This window comes from Heliangelus exortis, chromosome 1 (assembly GCF_036169615.1).
Source record: "Heliangelus exortis chromosome 1, bHelExo1.hap1, whole genome shotgun sequence".
NCBI classification, from domain to species: Eukaryota; Metazoa; Chordata; class Aves; order Apodiformes; family Trochilidae; genus Heliangelus; species Heliangelus exortis.
In genome coordinates this window covers 17,673,654-17,690,112 of record NC_092422.1, presented here as the reverse complement: position 1 = coordinate 17,690,112, position 16,459 = coordinate 17,673,654, and the positions used below count along the sequence as shown (strand labels likewise).

General features: G+C 34.8%; 1 protein-coding gene across 4 annotated transcripts in view; it reads right to left on the bottom strand.

Annotated features, from left to right (window-relative positions):
* Nucleotides 1-16,459, bottom strand: part of IFT88 (intraflagellar transport 88) — a 43,875-nt gene that overhangs the window by 15,100 nt on the left and 12,316 nt on the right. For all 4 annotated transcript variants that reach the window (XR_011724209.1, XM_071735374.1, XM_071735382.1 and 1 more), the window contains 9 exons: nt 16,062-16,148; nt 13,583-13,682; nt 9,863-9,949; nt 8,988-9,174; nt 8,359-8,467; nt 5,814-5,964; nt 4,858-4,973; nt 2,059-2,111; nt 629-694 (listed from right to left, as the gene is read on the bottom strand). Coding sequence is in view for 3 of the 4 variants with exons in the window: in XM_071735374.1 (XP_071591475.1) it covers nt 629-694; nt 2,059-2,111; nt 4,858-4,973; nt 5,814-5,964; nt 8,359-8,467; nt 8,988-9,174; nt 9,863-9,949; nt 13,583-13,682; nt 16,062-16,148 (956 nt within the window). In the remaining variant the exon portion in view is untranslated. The remainder of the gene's footprint in view (nt 1-628; nt 695-2,058; nt 2,112-4,857; nt 4,974-5,813; nt 5,965-8,358; nt 8,468-8,987; nt 9,175-9,862; nt 9,950-13,582; nt 13,683-16,061; nt 16,149-16,459) is intronic.

Genomic DNA, 16,459 nt, shown 5'->3' with positions numbered 1-16,459 from the left:
GCACAGGCTTCTGGGTGACAACCTTATAGAATTAGTGAATTAGTGAACTATGGTGTGGGATGTAAGAGAATATTTTTACAACCAGTGACACCCCTCTTTTCTACAGGGCTTTTTCATTTAGAGTACAGGTGTATCTGATTCTGCAAAATGCCTTACTCTTCAAAGTTGTTTCCTGTACTTCAATGTGAAACTCACTAAAGATCTTCTATAGACTGGTTAACTTTACTTAAAAATTTCACCCTCTAATTTCTTCTGGAAGGCCTGGCTTTGGTAAAACATAACAGTAAGATTTTCTTGTATCTAGAAACTTACAGCAAGAGTTTCAACTAGCAGAGAGTAGAAGTAAAAATGCATATAGATTTATATATAAGTAAAAGTTATAAAATTGAGAAAGAATGTATGAGAAAGAATTCAATCAATCCACTACTGTTAGTTTTCATCTCTCCTCTTCAGCATTACCCTAGTATTTCTTAAATCACACTTTAATGTTGTCTGCATTAGCATGCATAAAAATGTTAGTTGAGAAAACACCTTAAAATGAAAAATACTGAAATCATATGACTACTAACACATATTCCAAGTAACAAAGTTTCATTTGATGGTTCTACAACTCAATGAAAAAACTTACATTCAATGTTCTCTGGGAATTTTTTATGAATGACTTTGTATTTCTCTAGAGCTTTCTGGTAGTTACCTGCAAACAAAACAAGCATCTTCTATCCACATATCCAAACTTAAAAGAACATCTGATGAGAAATTGATACAGTTTAACATCATCATTTAAGGTTGAGTAAAAGATTTAGTATTAAAGGATCAAATTTGATCTTTAATTCTTTAATTCTGACAGTGAAAATTGAGAGCATCTGAAAACATCCCAAATGACTCTGTAAGTAACAGAATTAATGAAGCAGAGTTTCCTGATTTTTTCCCTTTTTTACCTCTGGAACCCCACTGTTCTATAAACACATCTAACAGACAAGCTTTATCAAGCAGACCAGGACTTAGCTGAGACTGTAAATGTATAGATTGGTCAAATAGAAATGTGTGAAAGATGAACTTTGCCTACCCTTACTTCCCTACAGAATACTGACTGTGTGTCTCTGGTTTGCCCAGATCTGGTAGCAAAGTAATTATTCTTTAAGACTTCTGCCTTCCGTTTTGACTCTGCCTAATTATTATGGAAAAGACTGATAGACCCTTTGAATTTAAAACCTTGTATCTGTAAAATATCTGACAAAAAGGTTTGTTGAGATTATCACTATCCTTTATCTCCTAGTGCAAGGCATAGATCAATCAGGCCTCCTATGTGTTAAGATGATAAGATGCGAAATTTGCCAATGAATCATAAATGATCTAAAAAGCAGCCAAAACAATGCTGTTTCTTTGCTGTGAAAATAGTTAATCTGTCTAGCTTCTGGGCAGTGCTGATTGTTCTTAATTCACTGACTTCCCCTGGTCCTGTTCCTTTTCCCCTGTTATAACTGAGCAGAATAAGAAAATGCTCTTATTTATTATGTGTGTTCTGCAGAGTTCCAAAGAAGCGTAATGGGTAGTGACAAAACAAAGGGCAGCAAGAAAGAAAAATATCATTTAGAATAAAATAATTTATATCATGTGTCTTGAATGCATTTTAAGTGATGAAAAAACCCAGAAAGATCAGTCTCTTTCCATTTTGCCTACTGTGTATTATATTCCCAGAAAGAAAACACAGCACATTAAGAAAGTCTTTTGTTTGTATTATGCAAAAACTATTTAATACTGAAAAAGTTTAACTGCTATGGAAAAGGAATTGGAATTAAGGAACTTTAAACTCTAATTACTTATTTTAGATCAGATGTTACTATAATTACATTAAAAACCCCTTTCATCAGATCGTTTGTGCTGTGCTTTCTTCTTTATATTTCTTAATGTCCAGTCTAAGTCTACCCTCTTCTAGTTCAAAACCATTGCCTTTTGTCCTATCACTACTTTCCAGGCTTTCTTCTCCAGACTGAGCAAGACCAACTAATTCCAAAAGATGGTACAAACCTAAAACAATTACAAAGTTACAGAACTTACCACTTCTCCTGTAGCAACTGGCAACCATCAGCGGCCACTTCACTTGTGTTGGTCTGCATATAAATAACATAAAATAACACACACCACCAAACAATGAACAAGTAAAAAAATTTGCATAGCATTACTAAATACCAACTATTAAACTACTCTTGACATTTTTCACATAGCACATTGCCTTTATAGGAAGAATTTAGCCTGCTCAGTTCACACTCTGTTTACCCCTGCTACTTGTTCTGTGTTCGGGCCTCAATGACACTCAGTCCCATGTTACAGTCTTCCTCCTGCTCATCATCACTCTGTGCACCAGACCTGACATAGGAACCAGTGATCTTTGAGATAAAGAACCAGGCAGTGAGAGAGGACAAGACCCTTCACTGCAGGCTGAGAAGTGCCACCAGTAAGGCCCCATCCATGCACAAGGGATCCCCTGCCAGGAAGCACAATCCCCATTTGAGCTTTGAGCTCTGCCTCCACTGTGTCATCACCTCCATGCCCCAGCTGCTATTTGACTTTTTAGCACATAATGGTGACAGGTAAGGTGAGAGAAAATATGTGAGAAGTTTGAGAGTGTACAACTGTTGGACTCGTCTCTTTTATCAAGATAATGTGAAAATTAGGAAATTTATGTCAACAGTGTAAGGATGCTCTATAAGGCAAAGCACCTCACATGTAGTTTGCAGTTCAACAAGAGCCTGTCCCAAAAGTTCTGTACACTCATGTTTTCAGAACAGTTTTGTACTTGTTCTCTTCAGTGTTAGGGACAACACAGGCCATTTTTAACTAAATAATCTGTTTGCCTGGTAATTGCCCAACCATCTTATGAAAGACAGTACCTTTAGCTTTCTTAGTTTCAGCTGAATATGTCTTCTGCAAACAATAAAGACAGCCAAGCAGACACCATAATAAGGTTTTTTATGCTGTTCTGTATGAAAATTCCAGAGAGAACAAACTGGCAGCAGCCAGCGTTAGCTGCGCAACTCATTGCCTAACATCTCAGAATGCAAGTTAAAATGTAATTATTGTGATTAAGACACTGCATATGCTAAACAGTGTCAAATGAAAAAATGCTGGTCATTAAAATGTGACTTTATTTACAATTAGGAGGAATTTGTAACCCAATATTCATATTTATCAACTGGCTTATCTAGAGTCTATTTATAATGCCAAATAAACACTGGAACATCTGTTCTGTTATCTACTATTAAAAATCTCATCCCACAGAGAAATAATTTCTGTATATTACAGATAGATTAAAATTAAAAATAATCGTAAAGAATTTCATGTGCCATTTACTTGTAAGTAGTTCACAATTCACATACTTCATGTTTCATGCATGGACCAAGTGCAACATGAAGCATAAAATTGTATCTCTGCCAAAACAAGACTATGAAATAATTCTTTTCAATTTCAGCTGTTTCTTTCCAAAATTTGTAAGAAGGTCATGAATGCCAGCATATGTGATCTCATAGCTTGACTAAAATACAGTATTTTTAAGGTGGCCGGTGTTTATACTGAAAAAAATACTGGCAAACCTGTGAACTATGATTTCTATTTCTATTTCTATATCTGTTTCTGTGATTTCATCTCTATTCCTTTATGATTATACTGAAACTTGGGTGAAGTTTATGTTTTGGTTTTTATTTTTATTTTAATTTGTAGCCCTTATTTAAACCTTGGATTTTCTTTTCTACAGTTATTATCTACTGTAATTCAACTCCTTTCCAACCTAGAGTTAGAGTTTTTTTCTGAAGTTCTAACAACGTATTTGCAGTATAATCTTTCCTTGGATAGTATTGTACCAATTTTTGTTCACATGATATCTTGTTCATGCGTGTCATTCAGACTGACAGAAAAAAAAGAACATCAAATTTTACATCAGCACAAGACAAGAAATAACTGAGTTTTGCTTAGCCTCATTTTTCATTTGTTTCCCAAAACAAAAAATGGAGAAATTCACACATTGAGTGAATTTAAGTTGTCTGAATTCCAGTTGATTTATTAACATAAATTCTTTGTGACCATACAGGCAACTATTTGTTTCCACATAAAAGACCATATGTATGTCTTTCTAGAGTTCTGTTTGAACTCTGAATTGCATATTTAAATTTGACCAAATTTTTATTTAACCACTTGTCTTGTATGCTCCCTTTCTGAACTAAAATAAAATATATGGCTTATATATTATCTTATGTGCATCATATCCTGCTAAAGAACAACCTCAGGAATTAAGCTGCTGAACTAAACTCCATCTATTTCAAGTATCTCTATCAGGATCAATTTGATCAGTTAGCGGATTTTCAATGACCACTGATAGTTCTGCATTGCACAGTTTTCCTTACTTCCATACCTTACTTCTGATATCATTTTTATGGGAGTAAAAGTCATGTGAAAAATGGACATGCATCAAGAACTAAAAGAGGCATTTATCTAAATCATCAAATCCCCACCATAACCAAAATAATAGAAAGGAAATATTTCACATAAAGCTATAGCGAAGGAGGTCTTGGTGGCTCGGGAGAGCTGTTTCCCATTTCATAGCTGTACTAATGGCAAATGATAGAGAAATGAAACCCTGGTATCTAATACTGGAATATCTTGCTTAACACTGAAATTGGTCAGTAAGAGCAAAAACACACTGTAAACAAATAGAAAGTTGAGAAAATTAAGTATTATCTCAAATATTCTTAACTTTGGTACTTGCCTATATTATTAAAGTTAACTAACTAATTTATTTCTAAGTATACTTATGGATAACTAGTTACAAAATACTTGAGTAGGCATAAAATAGTAACTACTTACAAGATAAGTGCTGCTCTTTCAAAGTACTCAATGGCTTTTTCACAAAACTGAGTGTCAATGTAATAGGCTCCAAGCCATTCAATAACCTCAATGTTTGAAGGGAAATACCGGTATGACTGACAAAAGAGAAAAGGTGAAATAAAGACAATTTTTAGTCATAACCAACAGCTTCATGCTGCTTTTGGATTATCTTACTCAAGTGTTTAATTCTGCAGATGCCAGAAATGTGTAATATATGAATGGAAGCAGTGTGCTAAGTGATCCTGATTACTCACCTACAAGTATTCTTTTCTATAAAATATACATGTATGTAGAATTTTTAGAAATTCCCACTGAAATAGGCAGCAAAATTACCATCAAGCACAACTCCACTAGTATTCAAATTGAAATACAGACTTTTGTTACTCTCACCTTACAAAGAAAAAAACCAAACTACAGCCTGAAATATAGCTGGTTTGAAATACAAGAAAATTCCTATATTTAGGCGACTGTGTACACATAATGTGAAGCTGTACCATTAAAAATATATATGTTTACATACACAAACACACACTGCATAAATATATATATACTTCTATCTCCATATCCACTGCACAGATATAGTTTCCAATTAACACAGTCATGTTACCTTGAAAATTACATTTTTATATCCATTTTTAATGTCATCTGTTTCTACACTTCAAAGTAAAATTGTTAAGGGTCAATGAAATCATGACCATATGAAAAAGGAAAGCCTTGAGATCAAATACCATGTAGAAATATGTGCTATGTGATCCTTAAGACCTAAATATAAAAATCCAATTTGGTCAAATCTCTCTCTCTCATGAAATACCTTTTTTCTTAAAGACATTTTAAAAAAAGTAAATGTCTCAATTTTTAATTTGGAATAGGAACCTATGACAAAATTTTCTTTAGCTACGATAAATTGCATTGGAAAAGCAATAAAGAGCAAGTACCTCACAGTAATAATGAAAAGCTTGGGATTTATCACCTTCATTGTCATATAATTTCCCCAGCTTTGACAGCACATGTGGATCAGTTGGTACTACACTGATCAACTGCAGGAGCCACTCTACAGCTTGATTGGGATCTTCCATGATCTCATATCTGAGTTTTCTTCAGTTAAGGACTGACACGAATAACATTTTGGTATTTTCACTCAGAACTCTTACTGCTTCACATAATTTAATCCATATGCTGGACAGATATGCCAGTCACTGTAAGGTGGAGATACATTTGGATATTTTTTTTTACACACTGTTTTCATGATTTCATGATTTTTGTTACCCTGAAGAAAAATACTCAGAGGCTTTTGATGCTCTTTCACTGCAAGTATACTTTGGGCTCAATAGGACCCCGGTCTTGGTTTTCCTGTCTCTTTCACTCATTTTACTTCAACTGCCCCAATGCTAAGAATGAAGTGTGAAAACCACAAGATTTATCTGAAGCCTTTACAACTTGCTTAGTTTTTCATAATACATCATTTTGATGTGATTAGGTAAAATTGCTCTCCTCAGTAACAGACTTTTGCCAGCTGTGTCAAAGAGCAGTGCATGATTCACATCCAGAAAACAAAGGCATCTTTAGCTGCAAAACAGGCTGCAGTGTGTTCTTCCCTCCTCAGTCACCCCTGAGCAGCACAATGGCTCAGACCTTTACAGCCATGTGAGCTGAAGCTACCACTCAACATGGTTTTTTTAGTTTCTTTCTGCTGCATGATACCCTTCATGATAAAAGCTTGGGACCATTGGTGGAAAGCAGTCTTACAGAGGAGTGGAGGAGAGATGGAGGAGAAAAGGTGCCATTTGCACCAAGATAAAGTGGCTATGCAAGAAATAAACATAACAGCCCTTTTGTATTATCAAAGGTTACTCATTTTACTGACTAAAATGTATTTTATTATCTGCACTATTATTAAAAGTGTTGTACAGTAATTGGAATATGTTCTGCCTTAGGAAGGATTTTATTACAATTTGCACAGCCCCAAAAGCACTGCTTAAAGAAATTTAAAAGTGCAGAGTATCACTAGTAATGTGCCCTCCAGGCCCTCCTCAACATACCACCCCTGCCATGGAGAAGAGCTGTTGGAATCACAGAAGTGGACTGGTTAATTATTGACCAGACATAATGTGTCATTACTTGGAATCTTTAAGGAGAGCTGCATTTCCTTTTTAAAAAGATGAACAGTAGCTCTAATGAGAGTTGGGAGCTTGATTCCATGCTAGTCTGGTGAACACCATGGATCAGGCCAGATCTTCATAATGCTTTTATCTGGCTTCAAAATCTGTTAAATAACAGGTTCTAACAGCAAATACACATTACTTCTCATAATGAGCAATTTCATATTTTACACTTCTGCTACAAATCTTGCAGTGCTGCTGTGTCACTGCACACTACTGATACAATAAAAAAACGGATTGAAAAAAAAAGCTGTAAAGGAGATCTTTTAACTAGACAGTGTACTCAGGCCTCTGCACTGTACTCAGGCCTCTGCACTCTAGAGAAACAATTTTTCCCCTAAATATAATTTTAGACTCTGCCTCTAACAATGTACTACTTTTTTTTTCCACCATTCTTTTTAAAGTTTCTAGCTAGGAGATGTCATCAGATTACTAATATGCGAATGGTTACTGGTCTGTTTGAAAACATTCTGATGAAAAGTACAGTAGATTTACAGTTTCTTAATAAACTTTTTCTAAGCCACACCCTAAATAGCAGCTGGTTCTGTTAGGATTGTTCCGCAGGAGTTGCTCCCCTTAACTCACCTTGCCAAAACTTGTTTCTGCATTCTGAACTACATCTAAATCATCAGAGCTGTTCTTTACTAATGAATGCCCAGAAATAGGGCATTGTAGGCAGCCCCCTCTTGTACACCCTGGCAGACATCCCTCAAGGTGTGAATGTGACTATTTGAATCTGGAATCAAAATTCTGGGGAGGGACTTTTTACATGGATATGTAGTGATAGGACAAAGGCTAATAGCTTTAAACTAGATAAGGGTAGATTTAGGTTAGACATTAGGAAGAACTTCTTCACTGTAAGGTTGGTGACACTGATGCAGGTTGCTCAGGGAAGTTGTGTACGTCCCATCTGTGTTGAAGGTCTGGCTGGATGGGGCTTTGAGCAACCTGGTCAAGTGGAAACTGTCCCTGCCCATGCACGGGGATTGGAACTGGATGATCTTCAAGGTCCTTTCCTACCCAAACCATTCTGTGGTCAGCAGCATTTTAAATATTCCAGGACACACTCCAATACTGAGTGTAAATATAATCCCTGCAATGCTAACACCCTCAATGCTTTTCTTCACTTGCTTCACTTGTAAATTTGTAAGTCTGTTTTCATTTTTACAAACATTAGAGAATGAATCTACACTCGACCATCCTAATTATAATGGATACTACAGTAAATTTCTAAGTTGTTTTGTCATGATTGAAACACATATTTCAGATTAAATGAGTTTACTAAAACCACCATTCCTTATAATAATCCAGAAAAGGATACATGTTTGCTATCTGGTGAAGAACTTGGGCACTATTTTGAAGGATTGCATGGAGCTTCAGAAAACAATCCAAAGCTTGATCTATTCTGTTTAACTTTTTGTACGTTAAACCTAAAAAAGAAAGGTTACATTATTAACACAAGGGGGAAAAGATTACTTCAGCATATTAACCAACAGAATAACCAAGCAAAATTAAATAGGAACACGGTGTCCAGAAGCAGTGTAACTGCTTTGACACTGATGGACTTTACTCTCAAGTGCCATGCTTATAAGCCTTACCAGCTGGTGTAACTGTTACGAAACTGATAAACACAAGAACACAAACATAATCAAAGATCAAGAACATATGCAATCTCTCTTTTGAACAAGGTCAATGATGGAAAGGAAGGGCTTTTAGAGAAGAATGATGCTGGTAGTTTCTTATGCTAAAATGGGTATATGTTCTATAGAGAACAGAATTTTTTTTGCAGAACAGCTAAGAAGTACAAATTAATACTCTGATATAACATACACTTCTGATTAATGTAATAATAATTAATATATATTTCTACACAAGAAAATTCTTACAGACAGATTGTCAGAAACACTAATATTACCTTTAGACAAAATCACACAAGCACTTTTGGCTTACCAAGATTATAAAGTGCTTCAGTGCATGAGGAATCATTCCTGAGAGCTTCCTTATAAAACTCAGCTGCTTTTTCATAGTCTCCATTTGCAAAAACAGTATTTCCTTTGTTAGTTAGAGCTGCTGGATTGTACCTATCAGAATTTACAGCTAAATCTGCATACTTAGTTGCTTGTGCCAATTCATTCTCCTACATAAACAAAACAAACACTATATTAGTCATTTGTCAGTTCATTTTCTTGCAGCTGTGGCTTCTTACTGTTAATATAGTGGAATTTCAAAAGATTGAGGATGAAAAAAACCCAAGATGTTATGTAGTAGAAATATTTTTCTGTAGAAAATTTTTTCTGTAGAAAATATTCTGTTTGTATTTGCATAACATGGATTATCTCTTTCAAGTCCCAGAGAACTTAACACTTGAGACATGTTTTGCCACTCTGTCGGATTCAGTCTGGAAGTTCTGTCACAACAAAGCAGCTTTTATTTAAAAAATTAAAAAAAAAAAAAAACCAAATCCCCATGCCCTACAAACTTCATGGACAAATGCATTTGCCTAAGCTTTACACTTCATGTGTTCCTGAAGTACAGCCAGGGTCATCAGGACATGAATTTTAATTGCAGCTGCTGAGCTCGTGCACAGATCATGCTGCAAGCACACTTCTCAGGCCTGGGGCTCAATCTCACTCATCCTCCCAGCAACAGGACACAAATGACATGCTCCAAACTTCAACTATAGCCAAAAATGGGTAACTCATCTAACATGCAGTTTCTTGCTCTTTACAGAGGCTATTCATAGAGACACAAAAATTGCTACAAATACACAGAAGCTGCTACACAAACAGCAGTTCTTAACCAGTTTCGTTAAAGCAAACACTTACCAAATAATAAAGGAATGACAGGTTTGTTGCAGCTGCACTCTTTACTCTGCTATCCTTCTTTTCAAACATTTTTAAAGTCTCCAGAGCCTAGAAGTAATTTGGAAACAACTTAATTCCCACTGAAGCCAATCTATACCAGAATTATTTCAGACAGCATTGATAAATGTCAGAGTAACAAACAGCTAAAATTATCAACTCACATACATGACAACTACTTGTAACACGTTTGTAAGGGTGCACATACGTAAGTGTAACTGTATTATAAATAGTATTAATCTTGGTTACAAAATTTCAATAGTATTAATAACTTATTTCTTCTTCAAAATTTAGATATATACACTGAAGTACACAGATACCTGACAGGCATCTATACATACAAAGCACAAGTTCATATTATTTGCTTTTAATCTCGACATTAAAGTCTCATACCTATATTTCCAGTTCCATAAGTGAACATGAAAGGACAGACATTAAAAGTCTTATTAAAAAGCTAAAAAAGTACATGCTGTATTAAAAAAATGACACTGTAGAAATTGTATTTCAATTTACAGTTCTTTCATGTAATAAGAAGAAAACTCCTAATTACTGAAACATGAAGACTGAGGCGAGATTTGTTTTAAAAATATTTTACATAAAAATTAAATTTCATAAATTTTTTTTAAAAAAATAACTGTGCACAAATTTATAGCTAATAAACTATCAAAGAAACTCTGAACTTAAAAGCAGCTTTTTTTCTCATTGACTATGTGAAAATGTTTGTAACTGCAGATCAAATTATTAAAAAACAACCTGGCTTCTTTACACTATGTACAAACTATACAAACTTATAATACCACAGTGAGCCCCAGTTCTGTCACCTATTGTAACACAGATGTGGCAACCTCAACTTAGCTACCAACATTAACAATTTCTAAGTTTCCTTCTTCCTTTTCATGAAACTTAGAAGCTGCTGTTTACATAACAAAGTGGACGAATGATACCATAGGTGGAATTCCAAAACAAATATAAAGGAAAGAAGTTTTAATTGACTGGCATACATACTGTTTTTATAGGTACTTGACACAAAAAGCATGACTGTACTAATGATGTGTGAAATGACACAGATGGATGTAGGTCATTAATTTAGTCAGTTACATTCCACCTAAGAACTATGAACTATTAAAGAGCAAAACATTCTCTTAGAATACAAAATTCTCTAAAGAAAAATACCAATTTCAATCAAGAGGAGCATTTTGGAAGTTATGCTCTAGATTTTGTGGTCTCTGAAATGTAAGCCTTCAACTACAATAATTTTCAACTTTTGTATCTATTTGTAACTTTCTCCATAAAGGGAAGAGTCCCAAATATTTACAAATGTAACACTGACTATATCTGAGGTACTCTACTCTTGAGCAAAGATTTGCTTTCTCAAGTAAAAGTTGTGTATTTCTTACATTAGAATTATTTTCAACAAACTTTGAGCTATATAGTCCAAAGTCACCTCCTGAAAAGCCATTTCCCCCTGTACCAGTTCATTCACCTTTGCTTTTAATGCTAAATGGCACCTTTGATGATAAAGATTAGAGTGAAAATAATACAGGATGAAAGTTCATAGGACTCTTGACTCTGCAGACTTGCTGGTAAACTATGTTGCAGGTCCCTCAAACCTTTTCAGCAATTACAAGCCCTGGAATGAAAGTCGGTGGCAATATTCATGTCCTTGTGAAGTAGAAATGCATCATCAGCTACATTTTTATACTTTGAAATAACTCCTAACTTGTAAATCCCAAAAATGATGATTACTTAGATTCAACAATCAAAACAGTCAAGTCCAAATAATTCTTTGTGGCATGTTTTCAATGTATCTGAATTATGTGCTCACAGAAGGTGAACTGCAAAGCAGCTTGCCTGACCCAAGGAAGTATCAGCCAGAGATGCTAAGGAGCTGCGTGGCTAACCTGCACAATGCTGGTTCTAAATTTACTTTCAATGCTTTTCTTTGAAATTAAGAAAACATTCAAAATATCTAATAAAAAAAACCCTTTATAGCAAAATACAATCTAGACATATTATGGTAATTTCCACACTGAATTTTGGTTTTTTTTCCCCCTGCTAATACTGTTCTATAATAACATGATTGTGATGAGCACCAACTTAAGCCCATTGTATTTACAACAATCTATTTCTCCTTTTTTGTAACTCAGTAAAATCCTTAGCCTCAAAAATTGGCAGCTGCAGTTTTATTGGAACAATAACAACAAAAAAGACTCCCTTCAATCACCATTCTGCTGTCCCACTCTACTAATAAGTAGTTCCAAGTGCAAGTTAAAGATCTTCTCATAGTCAGAACAAAAAGAACATCTTTTCAACTTCCTCTTAACTTCCTTTCCCTCTTTCTCCACTTCAGCATTTCACAGAAACATCACCAACCATACCTATATATCATTTTACCTTTGAGAATTGATTTTATTTTTAACCTATATTGGATACTAACTGGAAACTGCAAAAACTTACCATCTAGATAGTAAATTCAAGAGATAGTGTAACTGTTTAGCTATCTGTAACCCTCCAAATGGTATGATTAATAAAACTATTAGATTTGTTCAAAATTTTCCAAGCTCTCAAGCTGCTTCCTGATCTCAGAAAAGCTATCAGACATACAGTATTATGAAGGACAACTCTTGCTGTATCTACAGGGAAAGAGAAGAGAATAGGGCAGACAGGAGGAGCAAGAGCTGCTCAGGCAACAAAGAGACAAGGAAAAGTGGGCTAAAGTTAAGCTTGTGGCCCTTTGTGCATCCCTCCAAGTTGAAGAAAGATAAAGGACCTTAGAAGACAGCAGAAGTATTCAGTTTCAGCTGTAATTCTACTGTATATGATCTTTCATATTCTTGCCACTTGTGCATATCCAGGGGTTGCTATACTGCTCCTTATTTATTCACCATTCCTACCACTGAATATACTAAACAGTGCATATTAGAAGGAAACTAAGTTATTTTCCACTTGCTCAGATTTCAAACCCAGCCTTTTTTCATAGGCAAAGATCACATAACAATTTTGACAAAACCCCGGTAATTTTAAATCGTTCCACATCCTAGAAAAACTAGGAGCAAAAAATGGATTTGTCTTAAAATAAAACACTTAACAGCCTTAACTGTAAACTATACTTATTAGCAAGAGATTGGTGATGATTTTTATCATGAAGGCAGTTCAGGATAAAATACATTAGAAGAAATTAGCTATTGGAGGGCCAGTTAAAGAGAGAGACCTTACCTACATAAACACACATAAATAATTTCAATATAGCCATAACTTATTTCACTTGTATATTTAAATAAATAACAAAATTATGAAAAGGGAACATATGCATGATAAAAACTGTAAAATCACAAAGACTTTGGTAGATTTATCTTCTGAACTTCAGCCAGTTTATTCATTTTGAGCAGTAAGCTACATTTCTACTTGCAAGTACTGATACTCTTTTGATGACTTTACCCAGTTGAAGACAACAAAATTTAGTTTTCTTAACTTGGAAATAAACTGCATTCACTGTAACTTCTGTGGCAGAAATTTAATTTAAATAGAATTCATTTTTTTTCAGTGTTTCTATAAAGTTATTTTACTGTGCAGCATCAACATAATTATTATGATAGCATATTTTTCAGCAAAGGAAAGAATGGATTTATGCAGTGGCTTTTGCAACACATTATTAAAAAGAAGCAATATGAAAAGTTACTATACCTGGTTAAAGTCCTGCTGCCTCAAGTAAGTAGTGGCTTTATTTATTTCCAGGTCATTGGCTAACTCTACGTAGTGAGAAGCTTTTACTACTTCAACACACCTGTAACAGAAAGAAAGTCAAGCAAAATGCATCTGTGCAAATGCCACTCTAAAGTTACACACTTTTGCAGCTAATTGCTTCCCAAAAGGGGTTATCCTTAGCTGTTCTTTCTTCACAGAGGCAAGGAGCATTTTGATTTAAATATTTGAAAAAAATGTGTTACTCTCACAACTTACTTCAATAATAACAGTATCTCTGGTCTCTCTTTTTAGTCAGATGCCTAAACATCACATTATTTTTCATCACTGAGTGATACTTGATTACAGATATTGACTAAGATAGTTTTTCAAACTCTTTTCTTTGGATATGTTTTATCAGCTGATTCTTCAAACCTGTTGCATATAGTACCAAAGCCATGAACCAGCACAGTGAACAAAGCCAGAGACAGCAGATTATGTTGCTGACATATATAATAATAACTATAGACACACCCCCCTTCTGACCATCCCCAAGTTATTCTGGGGTCTCTGCAAAATGGAGCTAGAACAGACCACAGCAGACAGTTTAGACATTCAGTCACAAACACCAACTTCCAGGGGTTTGTGTGGTGTACTCTAAAATTGCCTAATAATTTGAAGCAAGACCCTTATTTATTGTATGCATATGCTCTTCTCTCAAACTGTCTGGAACTAAGCACAATAAATGAACAATTTTGGGGGGTATTTCTATAATTGCTTTCATTTTTATTTTGTTTGAAGCCATAGAAAACCTTCTTTTCTTCCAATAATTGGCTAATTTTGCCAACAGAAGTTTAATGTAACAAAACTGCTTCCTGCTATAACTGGGTTGGCATACGGACAGACTCTATACAAAGTACACAAGCATACAAAATCCTTTTGGTGAGAGAGGAAAAATTATATTGAAAAAAAAGCAATTTCTGCAAAGACGTCTTTAATAAAAGGAAGGTCAAAAATCAGTTTTCATTTGCTACTGTTAACATCTTTTAACCACAAAATGCAAGAAGATCTCACTATCCAACTGTTCCTTATGGAACATGACAGATGAGTGCCAAGATCCTGTCACATTTCATGTAAGAAGTTATGAGTCCCCTCCCTGGAAGTGTTCAGAGACAGCCTGCACAGGACTCCAATCAACCTGCCCATGCAGGGGGCTTGGAACCAGGTTACCTTTAAGGTCCCTTCCAACCTAAACCATTCTATGATTCTATGATGATTACTAGTCCCCACTTTGCTTCTCTAAATAAAATTAATTGATTAAAAGAACAGTTAATAGTCAGAGGACTCAAGTAAGCCCAAACTGCTGGTTAAACTTCTTCACTAAGTTTGAATACCTCAGCAAAGAGAGTAAATCTGTCCTGATATAAACAAAACAATCCAACACATCTGACCACAATTTTTTAACAAGCCAGAACAGATATGGAGTGTTTTACTTCATGACAAGTATTTTGTGGATAGCACACTAAGGAAGTTGAGTATCTGACAACTTTTTCCAGTTTTCTTGAACAAAAAACAAGATAAAGAGCAAACAAATCTGACTTACCCATGCTAGCAAGTTATAAAGCAGCAAGGTAATTTTCACAAGACCTACTGTTTAATACAGTAACTCAGAATGGAAAAAACAGGGAAATTACAAGATTATTATAATTATTAAATTATTAAAAACATCTTGTGGACTCTATCAGACTAAATACGTCTGTATGAGAGATAATTTAATGGTAGTACCAACAGCTTCATTGCTTGATTATATTATAGGACCTGCAAAACTTGAAAATAATTGTAAACTGTGAATTGAAAAATAAAGTGGATACAAAAGTCAAAATGGTAAACTGCATTAGCAGCCTATCACAGTATACACGTGTATAAAAGTTTGAAAAGTAGTAAATTAAGCTTGCATTTACAAACTTTATAAATAAAATGCAAATAAACCTTTCTAGTAATATTTAGATCCCAGTGCTTCATATAATCATATAATGACTCTATGGAGTACAGAAAACTTCTTAGGCACCCCAAGTCTTCACTGTGCTATCTTCAAACTTACAGTGAGGAGTAATGAACATAGCCCTTTGCATAGCATTTGTCTATCAAAACTTGTAAAAAGTTACTGAATTTTCAAGCTGAATTTTCAAATAGAGCTTTAAAAAGCTCTTTTTGTGCTAACAAATACTGGTTCAAAATGTATAATCAAGAGTTAAGTTTCAACAATACAATGGGATTAATTTTTAACACCACAGAGGAGACTCTAATGCTTTCTTAGCTCTTCTCTAGATCATTACAGACAATTGAAAACAGCCTGGACACAATGTTTGAGATGTGCAACAAAGTATTTCCCAGGCTGTTTATGATTGTTAATCTGGTTTTGTGACAAGCAGGAGAGATGGACATACAGTTTACACAAAACCAAGCTCTGCTTGAGTCTTACCAGTCATAGCCCACTGCAAAAGATGTCTCAATTACAGGTGCAATGAGTTTAGCAGCTGTCATGATGTATTCCTCTGCCATGGATTTCCTAAGGAAACAAAAAGGTGACACAAGAAACAACACAAAAAAATGTTATAATTTTGAAAATATGTTTACAAAAAATAAACAAATGTTGTTCTTCTTCTTCCTGCATTCAAGACCATCTTACAAGTCAATCCAACCAGACCCTGCTACTGCTGCTTCCCTATACCTTGATAAAGCCCTCAGTTCTTTCTGGTTTCCTTTCACTGCATGCTGTAGTTGAATTTTTTTAAAAAAAATCAACAATGCTACAAGTTTTAAGTACCATAAGCTGTAAGTAAGCATTTGGGGTAAATACACTAATACGGTGCAGTACAT